The sequence below is a fragment of the Akebia trifoliata genome, chromosome 2, assembly GCF_017979445.1.
Source record: "Akebia trifoliata isolate Shusen 1 chromosome 2, ASM1797944v1, whole genome shotgun sequence".
Taxonomy (NCBI): domain Eukaryota; kingdom Viridiplantae; phylum Streptophyta; class Magnoliopsida; order Ranunculales; family Lardizabalaceae; genus Akebia; species Akebia trifoliata.
The window spans coordinates 9,836,420-9,864,148 of NC_141376.1; the positions used below are offsets into that span (position 1 = coordinate 9,836,420).

The 27,729-nt window shown below is 35.1% G+C and overlaps 2 protein-coding genes and 2 long non-coding RNA genes across 11 annotated transcripts; 2 read left to right on the forward strand and 2 right to left on the reverse strand.

The window, feature by feature from the left end:
* Positions 1 to 535: 535 nt before the first annotated feature.
* LOC147409420 (uncharacterized) lies at positions 536 to 2,358 on the forward strand. The gene is made up of 3 exons (XR_015173774.1): positions 536 to 788; positions 1,264 to 1,342; positions 2,152 to 2,358. It is a non-coding gene; the product is annotated as an uncharacterized LOC147409420 (long non-coding RNA).
* Positions 2,359 to 3,056: 698 nt separating this feature from the next.
* On the reverse strand, positions 3,057 to 15,036 carry LOC147409421 (uncharacterized). Of its 7 annotated transcripts, none has more exons than XR_015173760.1 (4): positions 14,694 to 15,036; positions 11,223 to 11,283; positions 10,405 to 10,821; positions 3,057 to 5,041 (listed from the first exon to the last, which is right to left on the reverse strand). It is a non-coding gene; the product is annotated as an uncharacterized LOC147409421 (long non-coding RNA). The 7 variants fall into 7 exon arrangements; XR_015173758.1 differs by lacking the exon at positions 3,057 to 5,041 and having other exon boundaries at positions 9,976 to 10,578; positions 11,223 to 11,274; positions 14,694 to 14,746; positions 14,825 to 15,036; XR_015173761.1 differs by lacking the exon at positions 3,057 to 5,041 and having other exon boundaries at positions 9,976 to 10,578; positions 14,694 to 14,746; positions 14,825 to 15,036.
* Positions 6,956 to 9,949, forward strand: LOC147409422 (transcription factor GTE7-like). Its single transcript, XM_086428741.1, has 4 exons — positions 6,956 to 8,975; positions 9,059 to 9,266; positions 9,362 to 9,535; positions 9,632 to 9,949. Exons 1-3 carry the CDS (start codon positions 7,362 to 7,364, stop codon positions 9,451 to 9,453), a joined length of 1,914 nt encoding a protein of 637 aa, XP_086284867.1. The 5' UTR covers positions 6,956 to 7,361; the 3' UTR covers positions 9,454 to 9,535; positions 9,632 to 9,949.
* Positions 15,037 to 19,011: 3,975 nt separating the features above from the next.
* Positions 19,012 to 27,386, reverse strand: LOC147409423 (glycine-rich domain-containing protein 2-like). Of its 2 annotated transcripts, none has more exons than XM_086428782.1 (9): positions 27,229 to 27,386; positions 26,157 to 26,320; positions 25,399 to 25,516; positions 25,043 to 25,297; positions 23,372 to 23,827; positions 21,121 to 21,659; positions 20,185 to 20,386; positions 19,912 to 20,067; positions 19,012 to 19,833 (listed from the first exon to the last, which is right to left on the reverse strand). In XM_086428782.1, exons 2-9 carry the CDS (start codon positions 26,312 to 26,314, stop codon positions 19,222 to 19,224), a joined length of 2,496 nt encoding a protein of 831 aa, XP_086284908.1. In that variant the 5' UTR covers positions 26,315 to 26,320; positions 27,229 to 27,386; the 3' UTR covers positions 19,012 to 19,221. The 2 variants fall into 2 exon arrangements, with proteins under 2 accessions (XP_086284908.1, XP_086284902.1); XM_086428776.1 differs by having other exon boundaries at positions 20,185 to 20,409; positions 21,093 to 21,659.
* Between the last annotated feature and the right edge of the window lie 343 nt (positions 27,387 to 27,729).

Sequence of the window (27,729 nt, forward strand, 5' to 3'; positions counted from 1 at the left end):
ATTATGTTTTTTCTTTTACTCATTTTAAGTGTTAATCTATTTTATTACTTTTCATCTTTTATCATTTTAAATTAAAAATTCTTTAATAATATCAATAAATTTTTTTATTTTTTTCACTTTTATGCTTTAAATCTCCGATTAAGTTATAATTTTGTGGGTTTTACTTTATTTGTTTTTTACATTTCATCCCGTGTAATTTTACTATATTTTCTCTTTTATCTTTTTAGTTTATTTTATTATTTTTAATTTTTTACCTCTTTAATCTTAATTTTTTTTAATAATACTTCAAATCTATTACCCGTGCTAACGGCACGAGTGAACTCTAGATTTAAATAATAGGGAGGTTAGGTTAAGATTTTAAATGGTAACCTGTAGTCGTTTCCACTCCCGACAAGTTTTTACCAACAAATATATGACGAATAACTAGCTTTTCTATTGCAAGGAGTCGACACGTGTGAGAGAGTCGTCAAATAAACTAATTTTAAGACAAGAAAACTTTCTGAAGTTACTTAAGTCGGGAGGAAAAATAAAGTAAAGCGGGAGTGAGTTACAATTACTGAATTAAATTAAGCTTTGGAGAGGGAGAAAATGATTTACTATTATGAAGTCGGTTTCTCGAGCCTTCTCTAGACTTCTCTTCCACAAATATAACTTGTATAAATAGAGAAAACGAAATGTACAAACTTAATTTAAAATATTTTCAATTTTATATTATCTTAATCTAGTCTTCTTGCTGTTTGAATCGAAGATGAGTGACATCAAGTACGCTTACCCATACCCTCCTCAAGGTATATTTTCTTCCCCCTTAGTTAAAATCCTCTATTCTTCATTTTTATTCATTTATAACTTCTTAGTTGATGTGTTTGCTTCTGATATTTGTATTATTTTCTTTTATTACCCTTTTGAGATGAACTAATCGTTTGGTTGATAACCTTTCTTCAAGATTTGTCATTGAGGATCATGTTTTGGGGGAGTATGATTAATTCCCAATTTGTATTTGGTTGGCTTTTATTTTATTTTATAGGTTTTCCTTCTATCGATGTTGGAATGTTTGATTCATTTTGTTTATTTGGATTTATGGCATCTGATGTAGACTTTTCTTTTATGTTTATTTGGATTTGTGGCATTTGATGTAGACTTTTCTTACTCTTTTTTAATTTCTTCTTTCGAATTATATATCCACTAATTTTATTTAAAAAAATAAAAAATAAAAAAACCTCTCTGTATTTTATTTGATTTTTGTACATGGTTATTATGAATTAGGTCCCCCTGTGATGGCACCACCTCTATATGTTGCAGCTCCACCTCCACCACCACCAGAACCGAGTTTCCTTGACGGATGGTATGTCTTTATCATATATATATTCAAATTGAGGAATGCTAACACCACGCTCTTAGCAAGGAACGTGGTTGGTTACTTCCCCCAATTCTAATGACACGTGTCTCTCTTCTCTTTTCATGTGTCAAAAGAGCAACTCTCAAGCTTTTTGTAAGCATTTGATACCCCTCTTATGTTTTGAAATTGATGACATGACCTCCCTTGACCTGGTTCTTTTCTTATAAATTAATCAAAAGAGATCTCAAAACCATCATCAATGACAATCGTGACCCTATCATCATCATCAACAACATCACACTCAAAAGAGTAACCTCAATGCCACCCACTCAAAATGAGTCATCTTCAACCTTTGAGTAAGATGATGATGATAATAACAATGATGTGGGGGAGGAGGGAATTGAGATCACTTTTTGAGGGTAAGGGGGATGATGATGATGAAGAGGACATTGTGGTAATCTTTCAATAATCAATGATGATAATGAGGGCCCTATTGTCATTTTTAGTTATTTATGGTGATGATCATGATCATGATGATGATGGTAATAAGATCACTTTTTATTAATTTATAACAAAAGACCAAGGTCAAGAGGGTCCATGTCATCAAATTACAGAACACAAGGAAGCATCTTATATATTTACCAAAGTTTGAGGTGCATCCTTTAACGTGAAAAGAGACGAGGAACACGTGTTGGTAAGGGTGAGGAAGTAACCCCCCACGCTGTTGTTAATGATTGTGGTGCTAGCATTCGTCATTTAACTTTATTTATTTTTCATTGGATTTTTTTATTTTAAGACAAAACTTGGTTATACAGTCTTGCAGCTTTATGTTGCTGCTGTCTCCTTGATTCGTGTTGCGATCCCAGCCTCTTTTTCATTATGTAATTCAATATAATTTTATATCTTGAAGTTATTCATGTTTTAGGTTTGGGAATTTAGTGATCATGATCCTTGGAAATCACAGTCTTTTAAATTAATCCTCAAACATATTCTTAATTTGATATTTTTGTTTGTGTTCCTCATTCATTTTGTTTGGTGCCCAACTTCAATTACCATTTTCTATGATTCTTGTTAAAAAGAAGAGTCGTTATTTTCTAACTCCCCCTTTTGACAAACTCTCCCGACAAGGCATGTTGTGATAGAACAGTAGTCACTTTTCACGCCGGGAGAGTAAAGGGGGAGTCAGAAAATCATTATTCTAAAAATAAATGAAGAATGGTTAAAGGTTGGTTCTTAAGTTAACTTGGTTCAGTTTCGGATTTGGTTTCAAGCTCTCCCTTGGAGGTAGCAAGAATGAATATGAACACGCTATGGTAATAAAATTTGGATTTGGTAATTATTTGAGGCTTAAATTCATATAATTCGAATAAGTTCCATTACATAAATGGGAATATTTTTAAATTATATAAAGATTATTTTTATTTTCTTACTAGAAACCATTATCTTTTCATCTGTCTAAAACCCCTATCTTGTTCTTTGAGATTTTGAGTGTTAGAAGAAAATAAAATTTTGAGGAGGAAATATAAAAGCATTATCGTATACCACGAAGTAAATAAAGGAGAATTTTGGGACTATGACATGCACTAGTTTTCTCCCACTATATAAGTTCTCATCCCACTTACTTTGTCTAGTTGATTGGTCTTTTATGCATATATAAGACTAAGACTAGAGTTTGTTCTTACTATTTGGGGTTGAGGCTAAGAGGGGGGTGGGTAAGAGGAAATGAAAAGAATGTTCGGAAAAAAAAAAAATTAGTAAAAAAAAGATAATAAAGTTGGAGAGGCATTCTTGAAGAAAAAAAGTTTTGTGAGATTAAATATCAACCCCTCCTTGGAGTGGTGGGGGGAGGAAGGGAGTGCCATCCAACCATCGTGTATTTTATTATAAAGAAATGCAAGAAAGAATTATATAAGAGAGAAAAACAGTCGAAACCCTTTCCACATGGACCTAGTGAGGTTAATGTAGTGTGCTTGAACTCTTTTTAAATTTACACTTAGCTAGAAAAAGATTCTTCATGAAGATTCGGATGCAAAATTTAATTCTTCTCAAAAGAGTTGAAGCACACTACATGCCATCGTAAATCATTTAAATAATTTAAGTAGATAAATCTTGGATGGTATGGTATGTATTCTTTAAGGTCTTATTCTCTTGTGTTTTTAGTTTTTAACACAAAAGAATCAATTTGCATTATGGTGTCTACTATTTGTTCGTGGACAAGACCAAGTTGTCTAGAAACAAGATAAATTATTTAAATTAGTTTATAACTATTTATTTATATGTAAAAAAATATAATTTTTTAATAAAATAAGATAGATCTAAAGATGCTAAGTCATAAGACCATATTTTTATTTAGATAATAAATATTAAATTATAAAAAAAAAATTAACTATTTAATATAAAAGAAAATTGTCCCAGGAGTCTCCTGATCAATTTTGTTGACTCGGCCAAGATTTTCAAACTATCACTTAAGTTATCTCGTTTGTGCAGTTTAAGACATATTGAACAATAATTAGATGACTTGGGTAAGTTATTTGTTCTCGAGATATGAAACCATGATACCCATCCCTATGAGAAGGACCCTAAATATCATAAAAGTTGGGTCCTATTCAAATATGGGTAACACTCCCCATTCCAAGTAGCACTAATAATGTTCCAAATGAGAAAAATGTTGGATGATGCAGACTCCATTTGGCTAAACTCGTATGTCTCGCACCTCCTGACAAAAGTTGTAACTGTCACCCCCTCTAAAGTCTTTACTTCCAAGATACGTAGGGGTGGGTCTTGCAAAGGCGTTTTCGTCGTATCCGATGGTGTTTGTGTTCAACTCTTGATAGTCCATTTGGCTAATCCAATCAGTTTCCATGAACGTGGGTCATTGCCAAACTCTTAAAATGCATTTTATAGAGATTAATAAAGCCATGAGATATGTCTAATCCCGACTATCCCCGACCCCACTTGGAATAAGACCAGTCCTCATGATTGCACTCGTCTTGATCCCACAAAAGTTTTCCAACTTGCAATAAGATAAATTGATAGACTACCAAATTTCGAACACACGGCCAGAAGAAGGAAATCTATCCCTAATTTTAATTGCATGTTTATATGATACAATTTTTGGAAATTGAAATTGAGTATTAGGCCTAAATTTGGGTTTGAAAATGTTAAGTGCCACAATAGTTAAGGACTTAAATTTGACATGTTCCAAGGGGTCTTGCCCTTTTGGCGTATTAATTTGAATCGTGATAATTCCCTCTGACAAATGCTCTTGTCACAGAGCCATAGATCAAATGCCTTGAGATAGACAAGAAAAAGATTTATGATTCTACGTATCCTGAGACAAATGATCTATGGTTCTGTGATGGGGGATTTGTTAAAAGGGGACGTCATATTGTCACGACTCTATTAGTTTAGCTTCCTAACGTTAGGTGTTAGATCCAGAATCACATCTTGGGTTGGAGTCGGGAAAAAAGTTATCCGCAGAGCTATGCACTATGTGAAAATAACCCTAGAAGACTATACCAACGAAGCTAGTTGACATTTGCCACATATCCTCTCCTTGTTTATATGATTAACCAAGATTTCAACCTTGCAAGTCTAAAGTTTTGATTCTAATTCCTGATTTAAGAGACTCCTCGAGAAGAATGGTATCCCGTTCTGAAGTTACTTGGAGGCAAGATGGTACTTGTCACCTAGAAGATCCTTCATCTGAAGATTTGATATTGAAACCAAAAATTATAAGTGATGGATCAGAAATATTGCATTAGCATCTAATTAATGAACAGAGATTCAGATAAACGGCAATCACAAAGAAGAGAGATGGATCTGTTAGTAATAAAAATGAATAAGGAACACTTCGAAGTGATTTTAATTATAATTATTAGCAGTTAATTTGACTTTGGTATTGGATTCTTTGGAGGGTACCACACCAATACTTTAGAACTAGGATCAGAATTTTTAGGGATCTCGAGGTGACTGGAAACCTTTCTATAACACTAATTTTGAATCTCTTATTTCATTAAGAAATGGGTCAAACATTCAAAAGGTTGGTGAGCTCAAATAATCTCACGAAATTTTGAGAACATATTTATCAAAAATTTTGTGAAATCCCATTAGGGCAGATTTTCCCTTCCTTGTCGTACATAACAATATGATCCACAAAGGGAACCAATTATTAGTGGTGTAAATTGGGCAGTCTGGGCTTGAATAGTATTGACGCAGGCTTTTGATTGGCCCATTTTAAAAACCCTAAACCTGAGCCCAACTAAAAGATTGGACGTATTGTGGACTTTGAGTCAATATATATATATATATATAAAGAAGGCTGTCTGGGTCAGCTTGCGAGCACCAAATAATCCCGAACAAGGCTTACTCAACATGATTTTTAATCATGCGGTTCGTTGTCACAGATATTAGCAACCATTGGAAGTCGAACTTGAGACCACAAGGAGCAGATCCCTTGACCCCGAAGTGCTACCACTCGGCCACCCAAGATTTGGTCTTTGAGTCAAGATTTGGTCATGTTTATCTTTCAACACATTAATGCTAAATGCCTACATCTTTAATCTCTAAAGAAAGGATATCCTTGATTTTTCATCCCAAATCAACCATCTTCATGCACTTTAATCTCTATAGCAACCTTTAAAAAGCATCTCCAACTATACTTTTAAAATAAATGGCATATTTTATCAAAAAGTAACAGATGTTGTCATAGCTAATCTAAAGTTTGTCGAGTGTTCTAAGAGACTTAACAAATCTTTTTCTACACTTAATATTTACTATTATTTTATTTTACAAGCAACTATTTATTAAAACCTACTCAAATCTTATTAAGAGTTTTGTCTTCACATCTTCTTATTCAAAAAATATGATCTGATATCATAAGCTTTGTTTTTTGGGGTAAGTTCCTTCTCGACCCAACTCTACCTCAGGTTAAGTTGGGATGGGTTTAGAGTTGGACAAGGCTTTGTCCCGAAAAATACGTGTTGGGTTGAACCACATCAGGTTCATACAAATCTTGATCCGATCGAACATTCTTTAGCCCACATTTATCATATGTAAGCCCAAACTAATTTGGGAACTTAATATATTAAAGTTATAGCCCATATCTACCTATGGCCCAAGATATAAAAAATAAAGAGAAAAAAAAAAAAAAAAATCCAATCAACCAAGAACAAAGCTGATTCTGACATAAGGAAGAGTCTACCAGAGGGACCCACAAAACATAGCAAAGCACATTATCCAACCCCAACATACGATGTAACAAAGATTACGTAACACCGGATCCGGAAACCAATGACGCAAAGTGCGTCAAACTGAGAGGGAGTCAAGAGCCCCGTCCTGTATCTATGCTCGGAGTCCACGTGGCACTTTATTCGCATACCATTTGCTGTGCTGATCTGGCACACTTCCAGATTATTGCGCGAAAAGATTCCGTAACAAAACAAGATATTTTTTTCTCTTTCTGCCAGCTGGCCTTATTCCACGTCAACACTTAATGGACCCCACCACTGTAAAGGAAACCCAAATTCACGAACATGCGCCCCAAATGCACACCAAATTCAAACCTCAAATTTAAAAAAACTTATCGAGTCGTGGAAAGTTTAAAAGAGTATTTTACGGACGGTTCTTATTGAGCCACGTGTGTGAAACTGCAGATCCCCACCATCCATGACAGATGGGACGGTCCGAGACTCGGGCAGCTGGAAAATCGGATCAACCGTTGGATCAAGGGTTTAGAATAGATCTACGGATGAAGATAAACTTGAACAATAGCCGGGCAGATCTGGTTGCCTTTAAGAGGCGGTGCTACCACCCTTCCTTTCCTCGCTTCTGAGGGTCCTCCAAACCCTCGTTCTTCAATTTTTGTTCGATTTTTTTTTTTGTTCTTTTTTTCCGGCGTAGCTCGTCTTCTCCGATCAGTTCTTGGCAATCTCGCCGTTATCCATGTTTTTTTGCCTGATTTGAGTCGAAATTTTAGCCGTAGATCAGCCTGATTCCGATCAATCTGAGGAGTTTGCGTACATGCATGGCGTCCGCTCTCTTGGTCAGTCAGAATGAACCTTGTTGGGGAGAACGAAAGGTTTATAAGAGAAAAAACCCTAATTCCAACCAGATCTTGAAGACTAACCCTAACCCTAACCCTAACAAACAGATCTATAAACCTCCAAGCCAGCTACATGGACGGCAGACCGACGAATCCGTGGCTGCTGCTCCAGACCTGTCCGACGATTCGTCCAACTTCAATCGAAAATCGATCAGTGTCAACCACCGAAGAGAAACCCCTCATGTTGGATACGTGACCTTCAACATCGCCTCGTGTTCAAGGAGGCAACTTCAAGATCTCAAGAAACGCTTGATCTCGGAGCTGGATCAGATCCGGAATCTAAACAATCGGATCGAATCAAGAGAATTCCAATCCAGATCTGGTCACAGCGCTTCTCAGTTCTCTGGCGGTGGCTATGGCGGCAGAGAAGTCAATTCTGCAACACGGCCGCCACCATCGTCGCTACGAATCGATTACCCTTCAGATTCGTTAGGTTCCGATGGATTGAAAGAGAAACGAACGCCCAAGGCAAACCAGTACTATCGGCCATCAGAGTTTCTGATGGGACGAGAGAAGATGCCTCCACCTGAGAACAAGAAAGTTTCAGGAACTAAGCGATCTCTTCCTTTTGTTTCTGGTAGAGATCCGAAGCGTCCTGCATTGGATGCTGCAACTGGAAAGCTGTTATCCAACTCAATGAAACGATGCGGACAGATCTTGGTCAAGCTGATGAAGCACAAGCATGGATGGATCTTCAATGTTCCTGTAGATGTAGTTGGGATGAAACTTCATGACTACAATCAGATAATCAAGAATCCAATGGATCTTGGAACTGTGAAATCGAAGCTAGGAAAGAATCTGTATGCATCACCACTTGATTTTGCCTCTGACGTTCGATTAACATTTAAAAATGCCTTAACTTACAATCCGAAGGGCCATGATGTGTATATCATGGCAGATCAGTTGCTTTCGCGCTTCGAAGAGATGTTTGAACCTGCCTACAGAGAGTATGAGAGTAAACAAACTGAGATTCTACAGAATGAGCAGCGGCAGCGAATGATTGCCTCGGCTGTAGAGGAAGCTAGGCAGAGCTCAATTGCCATGGAAGAAGAAGTTCAAAGGGAGCGCTCATGGAATCGGATTCCAACTCCGGAGAATGCAAAGAAAGTTGACCGAATTGGACCCCTGAATATGAATCCAATTCAGACGGCACAGACACCAGCATCAACCCCAGCAGTTGTTGCAACTTCGAAACCATTGATGGGAAGATCGATATCTGGAAAGCAACCAAAGCCAAAGGCAAAGGATATAAACAAACGAGAGATGAGTTTTGAAGAGAAGCAGAGATTGAGTATGAACTTGCAAACCCTTCCACATGAGAAGATGGATCAAGTAGTGCAGATCATGAGGAAGAGGAATGCTACTCTGGCACAACACGATGATGAAATTGAGGTCGATATTGAGGTTGTGGACAAGGATACACTTTGGGAGCTCGATCGATTTGTTTGTAATTACAGAAAAATGATTAGCAAGATGAAGAGGCAGGCGCTTTCCATTAATCATAATTCTGCAGCCGCCACATTCGATGGCAACAAGGTAATGACATTGGTGGTGTGGAATTCTTATTACTTTTCCCTGCTTTGATGTGTATTGCTAATAGTTTTAAATCCAAAAAGCAGTCAGTGGCCAGCGAGATGATCGAAGGTGGTGCGGCATCGGAGAAGAACAAGAAAGGGGAAATTGCTTGTGGGGAGGAGGATGTTGATATTGGCGAAGAGATCCCAACTTGCAATTTCCCTCCAATTGAGATTGAGAAAGATGTGGTTCATGATAGCAGCAGATCGAGCAGCTCCAGTAGTTCTAGTAGTGATTCCTCCTCATCTAGTGGTATGGATGATATTATTGTTTTTCTTCTTCACTTGCCATGGTGTTTATTTCTTTGGTGCATCTCATTCGTGTTATTGGTGGGGTGGGTGTTGCAGATTCAGATAGTGGGAGCTCATCTGGAAGCGATTCTGATGGAGAGGAAGCACAATCACCTTGCAATGAGTCGAAACCTTCTCCAAGGACCTAGAGAGGAGGGATAGATGAGCAATTCCTCTATTTACTCCATCAAGAGAGAGGAGGTTGTTTTTATAGGGAATGGATATGAGGAGGTATGACAATAACTCCTACTATTATTATCTTTCCTTTGAAAATGTAGATGAGCTGAGGTGATTATGTTTGTTGTTGTTTTTCTCCCCTTATTGCAGTTTGGATGAGGAGGAGAAGTGAGAGGTGGGGTTGGTCTTCTTGATGACTGGCTTTCGTGTGTATCATATGTAAAGAGAAGGCCAAGATCAAAATCGGAAAAGAAAAAAGAAAAAAAAAACAGAGTTTAGTAGAGATGAGAAGATAGGCAGTTAGTGAGATAGAGAAAGATGAATTTACTGTTTAGTTTAGAGAAAGACCCGAAGAGCAGAAAAAAAGAGAAGGGTTTGAGATACTTTTTGTACAAAACATCACACAGCTACCAAATGATTTTCCCCTACTTGGAGCTTTTGGCAATTCAATTCAATTTCTTTGGTTGATATCCCCACTTGGTTTAGAGAGCATAGAAAACATTACAGGACAAAAAATAAAATTGGGCCCGCTTTTGTTTAACTTGAATTAATGACAAGCATGTGGTGTTTTTTTACTTTTATGGGTGGGTGGGTGGGTCAACTTACAGTTGTGTCTTGATAACATATAATTTTTTTAATGAAATAAATCACACTATTGGTAACCAACTAAAGTTAAAAATCCATAGTGGCAGAGTAGAGCAGAGGTTCTCATAGAAACTTCCTCTTCCTCTCCCTCTGTCCCCTTTACTTGGCACCTGCATTGAAACTTAAACTTGCATTGGAAAAACTAATAACCAAATGAGTAAGTAATTAATGTGGGATTTTAGTTAGAGTAGAGAGCAGAGCACAAACATACATGTTAATTAAAGAAGTGAATTGGTTGTAATTACCAAAATATTAAGATGTGAACAAACAAGACATACCTGATACCCCATTTGGTTGGTTGGTTGGATGAGAGTCTTTGAGATCAATTCAACCTCCTCTCTATAAACCATCATCATCTTAAAAGTAGGAAGGTGAAATCAAACCCCCGTTTACTTGATTGCGTAGACATTGACAAGTTGCAAGTACTCCCCTCCCCTCTCAACACCTGTACTCTACTTTGTACCAAAAAGGAATTTTAGCTTTAATAATGATCATACAATACAATTATATATGACCACAATCAGAACAATTATTCGAGTGTCCAAACAAAGTAGTATTTCCATAATACTACCCCCTCTCTCTCAAGTCAATAAATGAATGGTGATTTGTAATTTAAGAAAGATGAGAGTATTCTTGGTGTTGTGATCCGTCCAAAAGCATCTGACTAGATTGTTTCACCATTCTGCACTTTGGTTCTTCAATAAGGATGACAAAATAAGAACAAACAAATTCCAGAAATAAAGATGACTGGAATTGCAAGGGTTAAATTACACAGCTTTAGAAACACAAACAAATGCACTTACCAAAGTGAATTCACTTTGTTTATGAACAACGCAAACAAATAAATATATAAACTATTCATGATGTAAAGGTGGCCTATTTTAAGTATCAAATTCTAGTTCTAGATAATTAAAGTGGATACTACTTTAATAGTTTAATCATTGGATACTATGATCGTATGTTAGAATGCATAAAACTCAATATTTTGAAAAAATAAAAAAGTAAAAAAATATAAGACTTATAAAGAGAATATATGCATAAACTGTGAATTTTCCAAGGAAACCAAACAATAATTTTTAAAGAATGGAAAGCATACCTTAGGATATCCATTCTCATCTGCTTTCAAAATGTTAGCTCCACACTGCAGCCTACATGACCTAATTGTGGATCGGTTGATTGGAAGATATAATCTAATAATTTTCAGATATCAAATTACTGAAAATATACAAGCGACTATAGTTTTACTATGAAGACATTCAATTCACAGTAGTAGTTAAATTATGGTGTTGACAAACAAGTATTCGGCTATTAAGGTCTTAATAAAAACATCAATGAATTAAATTTGGAAGAAAAATGAATCAATCACTCCAATAGTAATTTTAATGCCCTAACATGGATTGAAACGAATAATTTGGATAGAACCATGCAGCAGGAGATCCATTTTCAGTCGGGAAAATAATTCTGAGCTTGAGTTCTATATCATTCTGGACTGAGGATTAAAATCAAAATATTCCGCAGTTCATCTTTCCATTGATGTTTTATAGGATTCTTCCACATTTCTCGACCACTTTTACCTCTCACAGTACCCAATAGCCAAACACATTCACTCTATTCCCAAATCTGTGAATGAAAATTTATATCTTAAATGATTCCTGAGTTTAAAACTTGACTAGAACTAGAGATCGCAACTATGCAGTCTCTGATGGGGTAATACTTATCATAGGAAAGAACAATTGAGCACCAAACAAATCTTTGATCAAAAACACCAAAAAGAATTGGTATATTTTGGTGCAAGATGTGCCCCGGAATTCAAAGGATTGTTCTTTGAGGATTTTGTTTTTAGATGGGACTCTATTTGTAATTTTTAGGTGCTTTTGCTTTGCCTCGTTGGCCATCTCAGCCAACGGTTGTACTTCACTTCTTTGCTCAATAAATTTTATAATTATAAAAGAAAAAAAGATATTGATAGTACCACCCCGTACATCCATCATTCTTCTTTTTCCAATCGTTCCTTCCTTCCATCCATCCATCATTTAATAATAATTTTATTGTCAAATCATCATCAAAGTTTCATGATTAGGCCTAAACTGAAGAGTTGATGAGGGTGAAACTAACATGAAACATTGGCAAAATTTTCTACCACATTTTGTGACTTTGTTTCTTTGTATGTTTTTGTTTATCATGTTGAAGTAGCAGCTTCTCTGATCTTGAGAATCACTCAAATGTTTATTCATCTAAACATTCCATTACATCAACTAATAAATTTCAAAGCTAGGAAGGTAAAATCTTATTCAATGATTGAGAAATCTTTAGTTTTGACCTGGAAAATAAAGTTTTTTATTTTTTTTTCTTCCTTCTGTAAGCATTGAGGAATTCTGTTAGAAGAGCAGAGGAAAGAAAAAGGTATGAAGAGATTTCGTTACATATGAAGTAACTCATTTACACCAATCCTTGCCAATGAAGAACTAAACCATCAGCACTATATTTAGATATGACCAAAAGCTTCTAAGGTCATTCTAAACGATTAACAGGTCCTTACAGTGAGTGACATGAGAATGTAATGAATCTTCATAATAAAGCTCTAGTCTTACCTCATTTGAACTTTTTTATCAGACTATAACAGAAAAGATTTTGAGGATATTTCTGTTATTTTTTCTCTATCACTCCGCCAACACCATTAGACTGGTTTTCCAAACAAACCACCATCAAACCAAAGTTAAATGTTATCCAACATGAAACCACCTCTTCTCTAATCACTTCCATATGGACAATTTCCTTGAGGGATTGAGACTTTTTCTTATTACCTTTACAACTTCCAACTCTGAATAAGAGTCTATGGTCCCAAATCCAACTATACCATCCTTCCCATTTGTTGGATTGAAGGTCCCTTGCAATTCTGTAGAGAGAAAAGACAATCTCCTCACATTAAATAGGCTCCCTTTCGAATGTGGGGCACCAAAAAGGTCGTTCCAATAATCCTTATTATTCACTTACAATTGAGTATAGGGGAAACAGAATGAAATCCTAGAATTAAGAAGACTAAAATAGATGAATACTAAATCGTCAAGGTTTCATATTATTCTCCTCCTTTACGCGGGACTTTCTATGTTATGTCATGAAACACAAGGAAAAGCATGAGGATATATAGGCCAAAAGGAAAGAGAGACGATATCCTTCCAACAAAAAGAGTATAATGTTGGCACACTAGAAGATCAAAGAAGCATGGTTTCATAAGGTCTAGTAAAGAATTGCCAGAAGGCACTTTTCTTGGGACATGTTCCAATTGGTATAGAAAACTATAGCAGGAATGAAGTCTTAAGCCTAGGCCCAAGCAATAAAATAGTTTCATACATATTATAGAAAGAAAGTATCCATTAGTCCTCTTTTAAGGATTCAAGATAGTGTAGCTCATCAGTAATTCAGCTCCTAAAGAAAAGTAAGTAATACAAATATTTTGGTAGGCGATTATGGATAGACTTACATGGGTTTTTCCAGCTTGCTCGATATTGTTATCACCCATATAGTTGTTCATGGAAAACTTGGGTTCCCCATTCCAATTTCTTTTTCATTCTATGAATAAGTCATCCTCATCAAAACCTCATTCCCAAAATCTGGGGTCAGCTGAAAGAATCGTACTCGCCCATTCGAGTCCATCAAAATTCTCTGAATAATCTGCCCTTTAAATCCCTACATAACCAACTCATAGAAGTATAACCATGGCAAAGATAGGCCTTGGCCTTCAGACTAATTTCATTCAATTCCATGGTGAGCAAAGAGGAGAACTAAAGGGGATTGATTCCAAACCACATATTGATTAGTGACACAACCCAACTTCCACAAATAAGCAACCCGTGCTCCCAAATGTTTTCAAGCTGCCACTTGCGATCACTTCTTAGTTTCTACTGTAATTTTCCAAATTACAATTTTGATGGTAATGCCAAACTCTGTTCCCTAGTAAATATTTTTCCAGTCAGTCTATCAGTTCACAGAAACAGATCAAAAGAATTCCTGCCAACAAGCACCATACCTGTTCAACAGGAAGAAGGATTCTTCCTGTTAAGGAGACTGTTTCAAACTTATGAAAGAAAAAAAAGGAATCCAAATTTCCAAGCTTTTGGGCTGGATTCAGAGAAAAAAAATAAAATCAAAACAATCAAATCCATCTATGACCTAATATTTCATCGAGGACTTAACATGCCTAGGAGCCCTCCTTCAAGTAAATGGAATTGTATGTTAGGTTGTCCAGTGCAAGTCTAAGAAACCCATTTAGAACAATACCACAACAAACAAAAAATGGGCAAAATAAAAATAACAAATATGAAATAGATTCTTGAACCTCATAGGCAGAAAATTAGCAAAGCTGCACATTTATGTAAGGATCCTAATTTTTTTCTTGTTCCCTTTCCAAACAAATCTAAAGAAAAAATGGAGTTCCTTTTTAGGTTCATTTATAACAGGATTAACAACATAGTCAACAAGCACAATCTTTCTGAACAAACCCATCAAAGATCCACATATAATATACTAAAAAAAAAATGTTCTTTTTTGTTTTTGGCATGGATCATACCTGATATTCTTGTTGGTGGAAACTGCCCAAACACCGATCTTCAACAATGTAACCTGAATTAAAGAGGGTAAGAATATCAGGCAAAGCAAACAATTGGAAAATATGTATTTTGTTGAGTTGGATTAGAGTACATTCATCTGTGTGTGAAACAAGAGAAAAAATTGGGACTTTTGGAAGATGTTTGGAGAGAGTGGTGGAGAGAGAGAGAGAGAGAGAGAACTGGGTCCCGAATCAATTAACCCACATCAAATCCTTCCACTCAATTTGATTATTTTGGTGGAGGATTAGGGTTTTGTCCCTTTCTACTGGACCCAATGACCAAACCCCAACCCAATTTGCTTAAGACCATTTGAAAAAGAAAAAAAGAAAAATAGTGGAGGTATTTTAAAAAAGTGACCTCAGCGGGACACGTGGGACTCCTTCATGCGGTGGTGTGCACGTGCGTACATGCATTTTACTCGTATCTTGAGGAAAATGCATCTATGGGTATGCATACATCACCACATCACGATGTCCTGGTGTATCTCCCATCGAGGTCATTCCAGCATTAATCATTTTTAAAATATAATATTAAAATAAAAATATTTCAATGATGCAATAAGTACTCTCTAATATTTTTTCCTAACTTTTTTTCATCTTTCCTTCTTTTTTTTTTTTTTTTTTTTTTTTTTTTATAGTTTTATATTTATTAAGAAAATAAACATGCATGAAAAATAAAAATGACAATAATTACATCCCCATTAACCCGCTACAACAACACGTAATTTGTTTCTTTTTTTTTTTTGTTTTTTTGTGTGTGTTTGAGTGACATTAAATTTGACATCGTTTCATACATTATTGATGTGGAGGTATGCACATAACCATTGATGCTTTCCACTCGTATCTCGAAGAAAAGCATCACATTAGCAATGTGTGAATATTATGAATTTTAATGTCACTTCAACATTTTTCGTTAGAAAATTATGGACAATAGCGTATCGTACTACAACATAACAACATTAAAAACTTTCATGAATAAAAATAAATGATATATTTCTAGAGCATGAACAACCGAATGCCATCAACATTACAGGTTCGTTGCTTGTCATCAACCCTATACCATTGATTGACGACAAGATTATTGCTTTTTATCTTTCTTTTTTTTTAAGAAATTTCAAATATAATTGTATTTAATCATCTATGTGGATCCACCAACCCTTAGTAAGATTTTAAATCTTATTACGGAAGGATCAAGCTAATCTTTTTTTTTTTTTTTTATTAAAAAAAAAGGTTTGTTGAGTAACAAATTTGATAAAGTAAAAGAGTTTTTGTAATAAAATGCAACAATCTGGTGACTCTATATGAAACATATATCCTAAGAGTAAGGATTCATCATATATCTCTAGATAAATTCTGATTTTAGAATTTTATTTTATAATTGTTGAGAATTTTTTAAAGTCACTTTTCAAATGTCTATGGATTCCATCCCTTATATAAATATCTTCATAAAATTACAGAATTGACCTCAATAATAATATTACCATAAGTTACTTAGCAAAAAAGATTTTTCAGAAATAAAAATGTGGCAAAAAAGCTTCTCATTAAGAGGTGTATCTATCATTACTACTTTGAATCATGTAGGAACTCATTGCAGAACAAGTAATTTCAAATAGAACACATTTAATTAGGCTATATGTTGATTCTTGAATCAAGTAAATGTAAATGTCCACATTGAAAAATCAAGCTCATTATTAGGGATGGCAACAGGGTGGGTTTAGCTTAACCTGTCCCCGGCCCCGATTATTAGTGTTCACCTCAAACTTGTCCCTACCTCAACTTGGGTCTGAATATTTTATCTCATTTCCGCTCCTAATAGTATTTTCTAAATCTTGTCCCGCCTTTTAAAATAATTTTTTTTCTTTTATTTCTTTTATTTTATCAATCAGGGCAAATCCTAATAAGATTTTAGATGTATAATTTCTTATGAGGGGAATATATATATATATATATAAATCGGGCCATATGGGTGGGACGGTGCAAGGTATATCAAAACAATCCCTTTCTCAAATCTGACTCGATTTTTTATTTTTAATATCAAAACCGTTCAAAGGTATGAAAATCCAACCTTATAGGTGTGGGGCAAAATTGCCTCATTATAACAACTAGAGGGTAGCACGTGCTGACGCACATGCATCAAAAGGGTTTATTTGTAATTTAAATGTTAATTAGGGAGAAAGAATACTTTCATAATTTTGAAAACTAAGCAACTTGGTTGTTGGTTGGAATTTTCTTGGATTTTTATCAAATAACCTTTGATTATATTAAATTTAAAATATATAAATAGGGGTATTTTTGACCACTCTCATTATAATGGTAAAGATTTTAAAATTTCACAAAAAAGTTCTCAACAAATATTCATTGTTTTAAATCTTAGATGACTCGAGTGAACTTGATTGGTTGGGTTTCGAGAAGACTTTAAGCTACTAACTTTTCAACAGCTACTCATCAACTCAGAATATTGCTCTAATTGGCTTACAGATAGATGGAATTAGTTTAACACGCTTTGGATAATAAATATTTATTATAATGATATTGTCTTCAAATAACAAATACTTTTTTTTATTTAAATAGATTTCTTTCATACAAACAATATTAATTATTACATTATATCTTCAAGTGAAATCAAGAAGACATCTTTTAAGGGGAGTTTCCAAGTTCTAAAATGTTGGACTGGATTAATATTTCATCACCTTTGATCTTTAAATATTTCTTCAAGAGCGTCTCCAACAACATTAATTTCAAGAGTATCTTTGTCAAAAGTAACAAAAAATACTTCAAACTATTGTATTTTTTACTTCTAATTTCAGGAGACAATCTTATGCTTCTTATTCATAATGTTTTATATTATTTTATTTTTTAATAAATAAAAAAAATACTAAATTGACTTTCCACACCATTAGGCTGACTTGTGGTGTGCATAGAACTATAGAAACTTTTTAAAATCTATGGTTCCATGCACATCATCACGTCGGTGCAATGTTGTAGGAAGTCAACGTAGAACGACTCTAAAAATAATTCTGAGGTTTAGAAAGAGAGTTATTTTTAAACTTAAAAAATCTCAAATATTTAATTATATGTATATTTACAACAGCTAATGTATAAGTTCGCTGCATCTTAAATTTCGATGGCACCAACATAATCGGATTAATAGCATCCACTAACCTTTTTTTGGGCAACAGCCACTAATCCAAGCAAGCACATTTGTTGCCTCATATTCAACGATTTTGGTAAGACTGAGGATCTAATACAGTGTCTCTTTCCTATTATAAAGATAAGGTGTTTATATGGCAAGTTTTTATTGGAGTTTGAAACGCTTAGGGCTCTTAATCAAGTGCACCAAGTTGTGCACGTAGCACAATGTATTTGAGCTCCATTGTAGGCACCTAAGTTCTTATAGGAATGGGACACTATTTTGGATCGACTCTTTAGGTAAACCCGCCATAAAACCTAAAGGTTCATGTAAGATTTAGATTTAGAGACAACAATGGACGGACCCAACATACCCAAAACATCATAACATTGAACCAAACAAATTAGATATGTGACTAAAATGTAACACAAACCAAATATGTGATTTGAATGTAAGATTGTTTCCTGGTAAATTACCAGCATAAATGCCATTATTTTTTTGGCTAAAGCATGCACACATATATATGGGGGAAGCATTGAGAGGCCTTAAAGAGAGTCAAACATTGTGCCACACATTTTTCATTATATGGGTTAGAAGTTTTGGAATGGATTGATTTTTTATGAGTATGATCTCTATAATGAAAAGATTATCCTCACCAAAAATCAGGTTATTTTGAAACTTCTAACCCTAATTTATAAGTTGAAGAATTGTTGTGAATCGTCCAATTTTTGTAAATCACTTTTGATGGGGTTAGAAGTTTCAAAATTGACTGATTTTTTGTGAGAATGATCTCCTCAGTCAAGTCTGAAACTTCTAACCCATACATTGAAAAAACGTTTAGCTCTCTTTAGGGCCTCCAAACGCCACCCCTTATATATGGGTTAGAAGTTTCAGAATGAGCCGATTTTTGATGAGGATGATCTGTATTTACAAAAAAATGGATGATCCACGGTTCTTTAACTTGTAAACTTGGGTTAGAAGTTTCGGAATGAACTGAATTTTGGTGAGGATGATTTCTTCACCATAGAGATCTTACTCACAAAAAATCATCCCATTCCAAAACTTCTAACCCCTATTTTGAAAAAGGTTCGAATGCTTCCCTATAGATATATGCATGAAAGTTGAAAACCAACGATTTGCTACATAAGATTTGAACAAGAAACTCAAATATTTACTTTTATACAAATCAAAATAAGAACAATTTATTAATAATTATTGTCTTATGCTTTGATTACACACCATACATAAACCAGACCACAGCTATTATAGGGATAAACTTGTGTATCATAATCACCTATTTTATATTTTATTTATTATATATGAACTATGTTGAGCACCACCACATCATGATCCCCAACGTCAAGCCACCAATGCATCATTTGCTTGCTGATTAACAATGCCGGCACCACCACCATTCTTTGCACATGTGAGATTATTGCTGAAACCATCGCTTCCTTCAAAATAACTGCCACGATCCTCAGCGCCATCACTCTTTACCATACTTCCGCACCCACCGCATCCTCCACCACATCCGCTACCACACCCACCACTCTTCACCATCGCTCCACACCCACCACATCCTCCACCACATCCGCTACCACACCCACCACTCTTCACCATCGCTCCACACCCACCGCATCCTCCACCACTCTTTACCATTGCTCCACAGCCACCACATCCACTTCCACACCCACCACATGCATCACTCTTCACCACTTTTTCATATTGCCCATCTCCTATTTCTGGCACGACTGTACTGCCTTTCTCAGCCATTACATCCACCTCCTTTTCCAAGGCAGTGCCCGTGCTGCTTTTGTCTTCTGTATCACACCCATCAATATCTTCATTTAACCCAGCCATCTTCAAATTATCTCCATTGGATACGAAAGCACTATATCCCTCCTTTTTCAAAATGTCAGAAAATATAAAAGCCAACGTGATCCCAGGCAAGGCAAACCATTCTTCGTTAACCTATGCATGGAAAATTGAGTCTTAGTGCAAAAGTTCACTTTTAGGAGCTTTGTGTTAAGAACAATATAGGAAATATACCTCGAGAAGTCCAGATTTTAAATTAAGCAATGCTACCGCCTTTCCATATGGATCTTCTGCAGAAAATTCAACGGCTGTCATGAAGTCACGCTCACTTTTCTGCCTCACACAGTTCTTAGGTTCATAGTCCAGCTTTCTACCATGGAAAAGTTTCACCTGCACAAAAAAAAAAAAAAAGTATAACTAAGCCAAAATTAAATAAATAAAGTATGCTCATGAATAAAGAGAGAAAAAGGAAACAACTACTACCAATGGGATGGAGAAGATGCTTACCACCCGGTTTCCTCTGAGCTCAAAGATATGGCCATCTTCACTGGATTTTTTCTGAAGCTGAGTAGACAAATTAGAATCCATCAAAGACCATTGAGTTCCAACAAATTCCGCTAGAAGAAGTGTTTCGCTGGACTGTCCTATTATGCCAATCACCTCTTTCTTTGAAACACAGTTGTTTCTTGCCACTGCTTTCTTAGAATCCCTGAAACTCATAGACACCAGCAACTAATAAAGTTCAGGATTTCAGATATAGGTCACAGCATTTGAACTTCCATGCAGTACTACAAATTAATATGAGGTCCATAACAAGGAGAACTTTGTTTTCAAAATCATTGTGTTAAGCACCTCTATTGTGTATTTATTTCAATGAAATAATCAAGACAAACATCACTTTTCTTGAAACGTAGCAAATAGAAATTTTTTAGCATTGGAAACCTAGCATATTCCCTGCATAACCACAAGGATGAAATTACAATGGTACAAATGTGTACATGGGGGTGGGAAAGGTCTCAATAGGGAGATATCACAATCCAAATCAAGCCAGTTGGATGATCAAACACATCTGATTTGTATACCATTTTCTGGGTATTTCAGCATTGCTCTGATTTTTTGTTCACAATTCAAAAGACTCTTGGGTTCAACATCAGTTACAATTAATAATATCAGATCAGTAATTTCTACTTTGGGAGCTAGCACCATCAAATGATCAGACCCAACCCCCTAAATGAACACCACATGTTGGTATGTCCTTCGTAGACAGTCCTAGTGGTCTAACTTGTCAGTACTTAAAATTCCTAATTTTAACTCCAAAATTATCATAAAATCAGTCTAATAGTGCCAGCTCACACTAACTAAACTCTATCCAAGATCTACAAAACTGCAAGGAAATGCATGAATCTAATTGTTACCAGAAACATGGGAACACGATTTTCACACCTCATCTGGATGTTTATGATCTCGTTGCCAGCTTCATCCACGACACATGTCCAACTCTTAGAATGTTGGATACTTCCTGGAAGTGAGAAGAAACAGGAATTTCTTGAGAATGGGCGTGATCGAACCATGTGAAGAACATTCGGCGCTGGTGCAGGAATTGTCACAGAGACAGCAATGCGCAGGCAGATTGGCTTGGAATCCAGAAAGCCAGAACTCAGATCCAACTCGAACCATTTCTCCACTGAAAGCTTGGAGACTGGAGCAAGCAAGTCATGCAGAGAGATTGATGTGGTGCCCAAGGTTTTTGCTGACCTTGATATGGGTAAGTTGGAGTGTGAATGGGACATAAGTTCAAAAAGCAACTCTCCAGTGGGCTCACACTTGAAAGAAGCAACCTGTTTCTCCCTAGACTCAGATAAAATACTTATTCTTCTCCTCCCATTGAAGAACTCATCTGGATTTTTCTTACTGAAAAAGACAAAGAGACTGCCCTTGTGCTTGTCTGGTAAATTTTTTATCCCCACAATCTCCAAATTAACCTACACAAGAAAAGAGGCTAAAAACCTTAGATTTACCCATATTAGTTTTTAAACAGAGAATAGAACCACAACATTAAGAACTGCAGGATTTGTTTCTAATCATCGAAATGACATAAAGAGGCTCCGACACGTCTAAACATGTTTGTAATTTTTAAGAGGAAATTTCAAAAGCTGTTCAAAATTTTTTTGGATGAGATTTTTTTCTGGGGGATATGTGGCACACTATTCAAGTGGCACTTACATTCTATTATATTATTCCTTTTCTATGGGTTCAAGGGTATAAACTAGTACTACTATATTATTGATTTTGAGTTTTTGTATTCAAAGAGTGTAGTCGATTTCCTAATTTATTTAATTTTTAAAAAAAGAGTTACATTAGGGGGTGTTTGATTGCATGGAAAATCAAAATCCATGGAAAAATGGTAGTGAAAAATTGATTAGAATAAAAAACTTGAATCCATTGTTTGATGTTACTTTAAAAATATAAGAGGAAAAAATAAGAAGAAGAGGAAGAGGAGAAAGAAGAAGATGAGGAGGAAGAGGGGAGGCATGGTGGAGGTGGCAGTGGCGGCGGAGGTGAGAGAAGAAGAAAAAGAAGAAGAAGAAGAGAGAGAGAGAGAGAAGGTGGCTGGCGATGGCGACGATGATGGTGAGGTTGAGTGTGATGGTGGTGGTAGTGGTGGGGAAAAAAAAAAGGGATGGGTTAGGGCTTAATTTGAGGTGGAAAATAGAGATGGATTTCACTTTCCCACTCATATGGGTGAGAAAATGAAATCAAGCTTTTGGTAGACTTTTGGATGTAGGTGGAAAATGACTTTCTATGGAAAAATGCAATCAAACACATGAAAAATGTCATTTTCCATAGAAATTGATATTCCACCCTATTTTCCATGTGTAATCAAACATACCCATAGTTTTTAATGATCACGAGTCTTTCACAAATTATCTAGGATTTTACTCTAACAGAATAACGACTGTTAGATCACACAATAATATTAACAACTTAGAATTACTCATAAAAGGGGATTGTTAATATGGTGGCTGATTTCCTAGCCGGTTGAAGTTTTTAGTGGACCCCTTGTCTAATTTTCCAAGCACTCTTTTTGTCATGCAAAAGCTTGTAAATATTATTGCCTATAATGCTTTTTTTTTTTATTTTTTGCATTTAGTAATGGTAGGGATCATGGAAGACCCCCAGCCCACAACAAAAGAAAATAAGGGGTCTTTTTGTTTGCAGCATATAATGTTTTGGAAAATATTTCTATTTATGAAATGATAAAATAATTTTCTTGTTCACATGCACAAATCTTTTCCACAAACCTATATGCTTCTAACCAAACAGAGCCTAACAATAAATAAAATCAGGATGTTTCATGAAGAGGACACTGACATCAGAATGCGTAACCCAGGTGTTACTTCAATTTAATTATAATAAAAATCCAAGTCATTGGCTTAGGTGATGACGATGCCATTTTCCTTTCTCTATGAGATCATGCTCTCCCCAATCTAACAACTTGGGGCTGTATGGTAAAATAGAAGAAACACCAGAGCCAGATATCAGTGTCCATCTATCCTCCTTGCTTTATCCATCATCTTAAGATGAGTGCTTAGATGTTCATACATTTGCAAACCATGTATCCAACAGAAGAAGAAGAAACACACAGAGAAATGATAATAAAGGAAAAGAGTATTAGAAGGTATTTTAGGCCTACCTCTAACACCTTTGTCTTGGGAAGCTGAATTACGTTTGGAGACTCACTGAATGGAACTGAATTCTTGCTTACGATATTTGACGGCCAAGGAATGACTGTGACAGGAGACGGAGCATTGCCTCTATACATTGCCCCTGCCCTCCAGTACCTAGAACCAAATGCGTCTTCCCATTGCTTCGTAGTTCCAGAAAATCCAACATCAAGTTTCTTCCCCTTGGTTCTGTCAGAATCCATGTCATCATGTTCTAATACCTTGCCCATGGCTTTAACCAAGTCTTTACAGTAAGAAACAGGATGCAATTGGTGAGTGTGCCAGATAAGGTCAATGTCGTAAGTTGGCACACAGAAGCATTTAAGGGACTTCTCTCTGTTTCTCTTGATCAGATGAAGAAATCCTTTGTATCTGGCCACAGATCCTTCAAGAAAGAGATCATTGTTCATACTGGGTCTGGATACCTGTTAGAAATATATCAAAAGAAATAAAAAATAAAGGATTAGTTGGATAACTGGATTAATTATAGTCTCCACAACTTGGAAGAAAGAAACAATGGTTATCCTGAATGTCACAAGAAGGGAGAAGAAGGATAAGATCAAAAGAATGTATCAGAAAATAGATAATGATAAGCCTTTAGTTTGCGGTGCTTATGCATATTGTTCATGCTAGTCAATATTGAAGTTGAACAGAAACAGATCAAAGCTTCTTCCTTTTTTTCGGGTGATTAGTAGATCAAAGCTTTTATTGATATGAGTTTTGTTTTTTTTTTCTTTCCAGGTCTATAGCTGTACTGTTGATAATACTATTTATTCACCAGGTAAATCCCCATGACCACTTGAATTTGCATGGTTTCTTTAAAAGAATTAATGAATGGGAGTTTCATGAACACTGAAGGTTTCAGTCTTAAGCTTTATTTTATGGACAGAAAGGAAATGAAATGGAATCTTAATTAAAATGCTGGGCTATTACTATATTGCTTGTCAACAGTCATGTCCTGCAAGTTAGAACATAATTATCTGTCCCTAACTTTTTTTCCCAGGAGGCTCCCACAAGGTAATAACTTCAAACTCAAACCCATTCGCATAGTCCATGCTTTCTATACCTCCACAAGACTAACCATTATTGGGAAGATCCCTCTCCATATTAGTAAGTTTTTTTTAATTCTTTTTAACAAAGAAACTTTAAGAAATTATATCATTATTTTTTTCCAATTAATTGAAGTTTCCTAACATAGTTGGAATCTGGTTCAGTTTTCAGATAATTATATTATTGAGTACCATGATTCATGAAATAACAGAATGAATACAATGACTTCAATGCAGTTCCATTACTACGATGCATGGAAATGTTTGCTTATACTCCCACATTTTTTTCTTTTCTTATTTTGGTCTTCTAAAAGAAACTTAAAAGCTAAATAAGGCTAAAATACCATTTTATAAATTTATAACGCATTTGTATGGTCGTGTAAGGTGTTTCGGGATTTCGAAGATGCCCTGTCAAACACCTCATATCAATGTCTAATAGCAGATGTGTTTATTATCTCACTGTTATACAAGTCATATCTAGTAGTGGAACCAAGGTGAAAATTGATTTGGGTTTTGATATTCAATATGGTAAAATAGAAAAAAGGATACACAGTATAAAATGGAAGGCAACATGAAAATCCCCTAAATTACCTGGTAAAAGAAAGGGCTCTGCCTTCTAACAGCTGAAACCAGATCATATTTGGTACTTTCTAAAGCACTCAAAGACTTTTCAGAGACATTCCCTAACAAAGGGTTGCTCAAATTAAGTTCATACGGCTCTTCTGGATATAACCTGTTCCAAATTTCTTCAGTTTGCTTTATAGAAGCCCCTTGAACTGTGGATGCAACATTCTTGTTGTCTAGAATTCGCCCATAAAATTCCTCACAGTCAGCTTTATATCGTAACTATAGAACAATCCCAAGAAACAAGGCTCATTAATAAAATCTCAAAAAAAAAAAAAAAAAAAAATACACGATCAAAAATACAATATCATCCAAAAGCCTACCGGATTGAGCCTGTGACAGTGCCAAATCCATTCACAATCAAGAGGAACAACCAAAGGGCCTTCTAAAATCTTAGACTCGGCATGTTTGGCAAGCAAGGGAAGCCAGTAAGTCTTGTACCTAAACATTGTCATTTCTCACAAATAAGAACATAACAGGCATAAAACATGCTGCCACAAGATCAACCAAAAGATCATCCATAGAATCCATCTTTTCCTAACACTAGAATTATATTATCACTGTAATCAAATAATCTGTAGCATTTTGGAAGTGAATGTGCACAATTACTTGGTTAAACAATGTCAAAATAACCATGAACTTTCTAGCTTTTCTAGAACATTTAAAAATGGGAAATTTTCTGGTTGCACGGTAAACCCATACAATCGGCGACCTCCCATTCAATGATGCTCCTTGACCACTTCCCAATAAGTGATTTGCTGCAATTTAGGATTATCCCACAAATGGCTATTGAATGATCAAATGGTATTCCAAGTATTAGGTATTAGATAACTAAGAAATCAATCAATAGCCCACACATTCATTTTGGTATGATGTCATAACTAAATCACGATTCAACACTAGGGTTTGTATAATCTGACATTATGACTGTAATCAAGATGCAGTACATACAAGCAGGATACACATTTACACAAACTATCTTAGGAAAATGAAAATCTCCCCGTGAATACGTAGCACGGGTAGGAAACATAATTAAGATTTTCAAACAACTACAGCAATAACTTGTTAGGCTACTACATACCTAAATATAGCCCTACGTAAAATGGGGCCATCGTAGAGGCAACGGTGCCGATCAACTATTGCAAGAAACTTAAGGTGTTTTTTGGCTGCTTCCAAAAGGTCCTCACTTACTACGATCTTCTGCGCTTCAAGCCATTCTAGTTCTTGCTGTTTTTCCATTTCTCACTAGGGCAAACATCAAATACAGAGATAAAATAGGTCCAAGTAAGTTCTCATGAAATCAAACAACCACAAAACCCACTGATTCTTTCAACTTCTACATTTTTTTAATAAAATCAAAACTGCTTATTTACAATTGTGAAGCTTTTTCAAGGCATAATGGAGAATCCTAGTCTATTACATAGACAAATTTCAGGAAAAAAGAAGAAACTTCTCTACTTGGATCAATCAGTAATGGAAGAGAAGGCAAAAATATTTAAAATAATAATTTATGTCAAAGTTTTCCACACACAAAAAAAAAAAAAAGTTCAAATTTATCATGCAATAATCAAAATAAATGAAATTCAAACTCCATTAATGAAATAAGTTGTTGAAAAATAATTCAAAATTACAGGCTAAATATCATCAAATTAAGATCTACACTAACAAACCATAATTACTCTTACGAAAAACTGCATTATTTACAATTGTGAAGCTTTTTCAGTGCATAATGGAGAATCCTAGTCTATTATATAGACAAATTTCAGGAAAAAAGAAGAAACTTCTCTACTTGGATCAATCAGTAATGGAAGAGAAGGCAAAAATATTTAAAATAATAATTTATGTCAAAGTTTTCCACACAAAAAAAAAAGTCAAAATTTATCATGAAATAATCAAAATAAATGAAATTCAAACTCCATTAATGAAATAAGCTGTTGACAAATAATTCAAAATTACAGACTAAATATCATCAAATTAAGAACTACACTAACAACCCATAATTACTCTTACGAAAAAATTCAAAACTTGTGAAATAATTGATCGAATTATGGACAATAAACAAATGAACTGTTGTTCGAATTAGAATAAAATAGAAATTAAAAGAGACTTATTAAAATTGCAAAGTTTAATCTCAGTTTCTTCAAAGATCTCACCTGAAAATTTCTTCGCAGATTCAGAAGTTTTGATCAATATTCACTATTTCTCTCACTTTGACTCGAAATGGAGGAGGAAGGAGGAGGGGTGATCTATCTATTTATAGGAGCTCTCTGTCGTTATGTATGTTCGTTCTTTCCACGAATTACAAACCCAATTACATTGTCTTCAAGTACACACCCCAAATTACCATTTTACCCTTCTTATAGTGGGAAAATAATTCAATAATGATGTTTGGCTTGTGACATTGCTTATTGTCACACCATTAAACTATGATTATCCCTCAATTTTATAATACAATTGGGTATGCATCATTATATTACAATAAAAAAAAAATGATTTTTTTTATATATAAATTAGAAATATATAATCTTAGATATCATAGCGTGAAACAAGTGTGAGAGTTGGAGCGAGAACGTGAGAGCATCAAGTTCGAAAAAATCTTATAAGATGTGGAGTAGTTTCAGAGCATCTACGATTTTTTTTTTTTGCTTTACTTA

Bases quoted from the DNA above. Each gene is read 5' to 3' on its own strand.
- LOC147409422 (XM_086428741.1), top strand. From the start codon at position 7,362: ATGGCGTCCGCTCTCTTGGTCAGTCAGAATGAACCTTGTTGGGGAGAA. The intron at 8,976-9,058 runs GTAATGACATTG...TCCAAAAAGCAG, and splicing joins CCACATTCGATGGCAACAAG to TCAGTGGCCAGCGAGATGAT. The intron at 9,267-9,361 runs GTATGGATGATA...TGGGTGTTGCAG, and splicing joins TGATTCCTCCTCATCTAGTG to ATTCAGATAGTGGGAGCTCA.
- LOC147409423 (XM_086428776.1), bottom strand. From the start codon at position 26,314: ATGGAAAAACAGCAAGAACTAGAATGGCTTGAAGCGCAGAAGATCGTA. The intron at 23,828-25,042 runs GTAATTTAGGGG...TATTTCTAACAG, and splicing joins AGAGCCCTTTCTTTTACCAG to GTATCCAGACCCAGTATGAA. The intron at 19,834-19,911 runs GTATATTTCCTA...TTCCATGCATAG, and splicing joins TAAAATCTGGACTTCTCGAG to GTTAACGAAGAATGGTTTGC.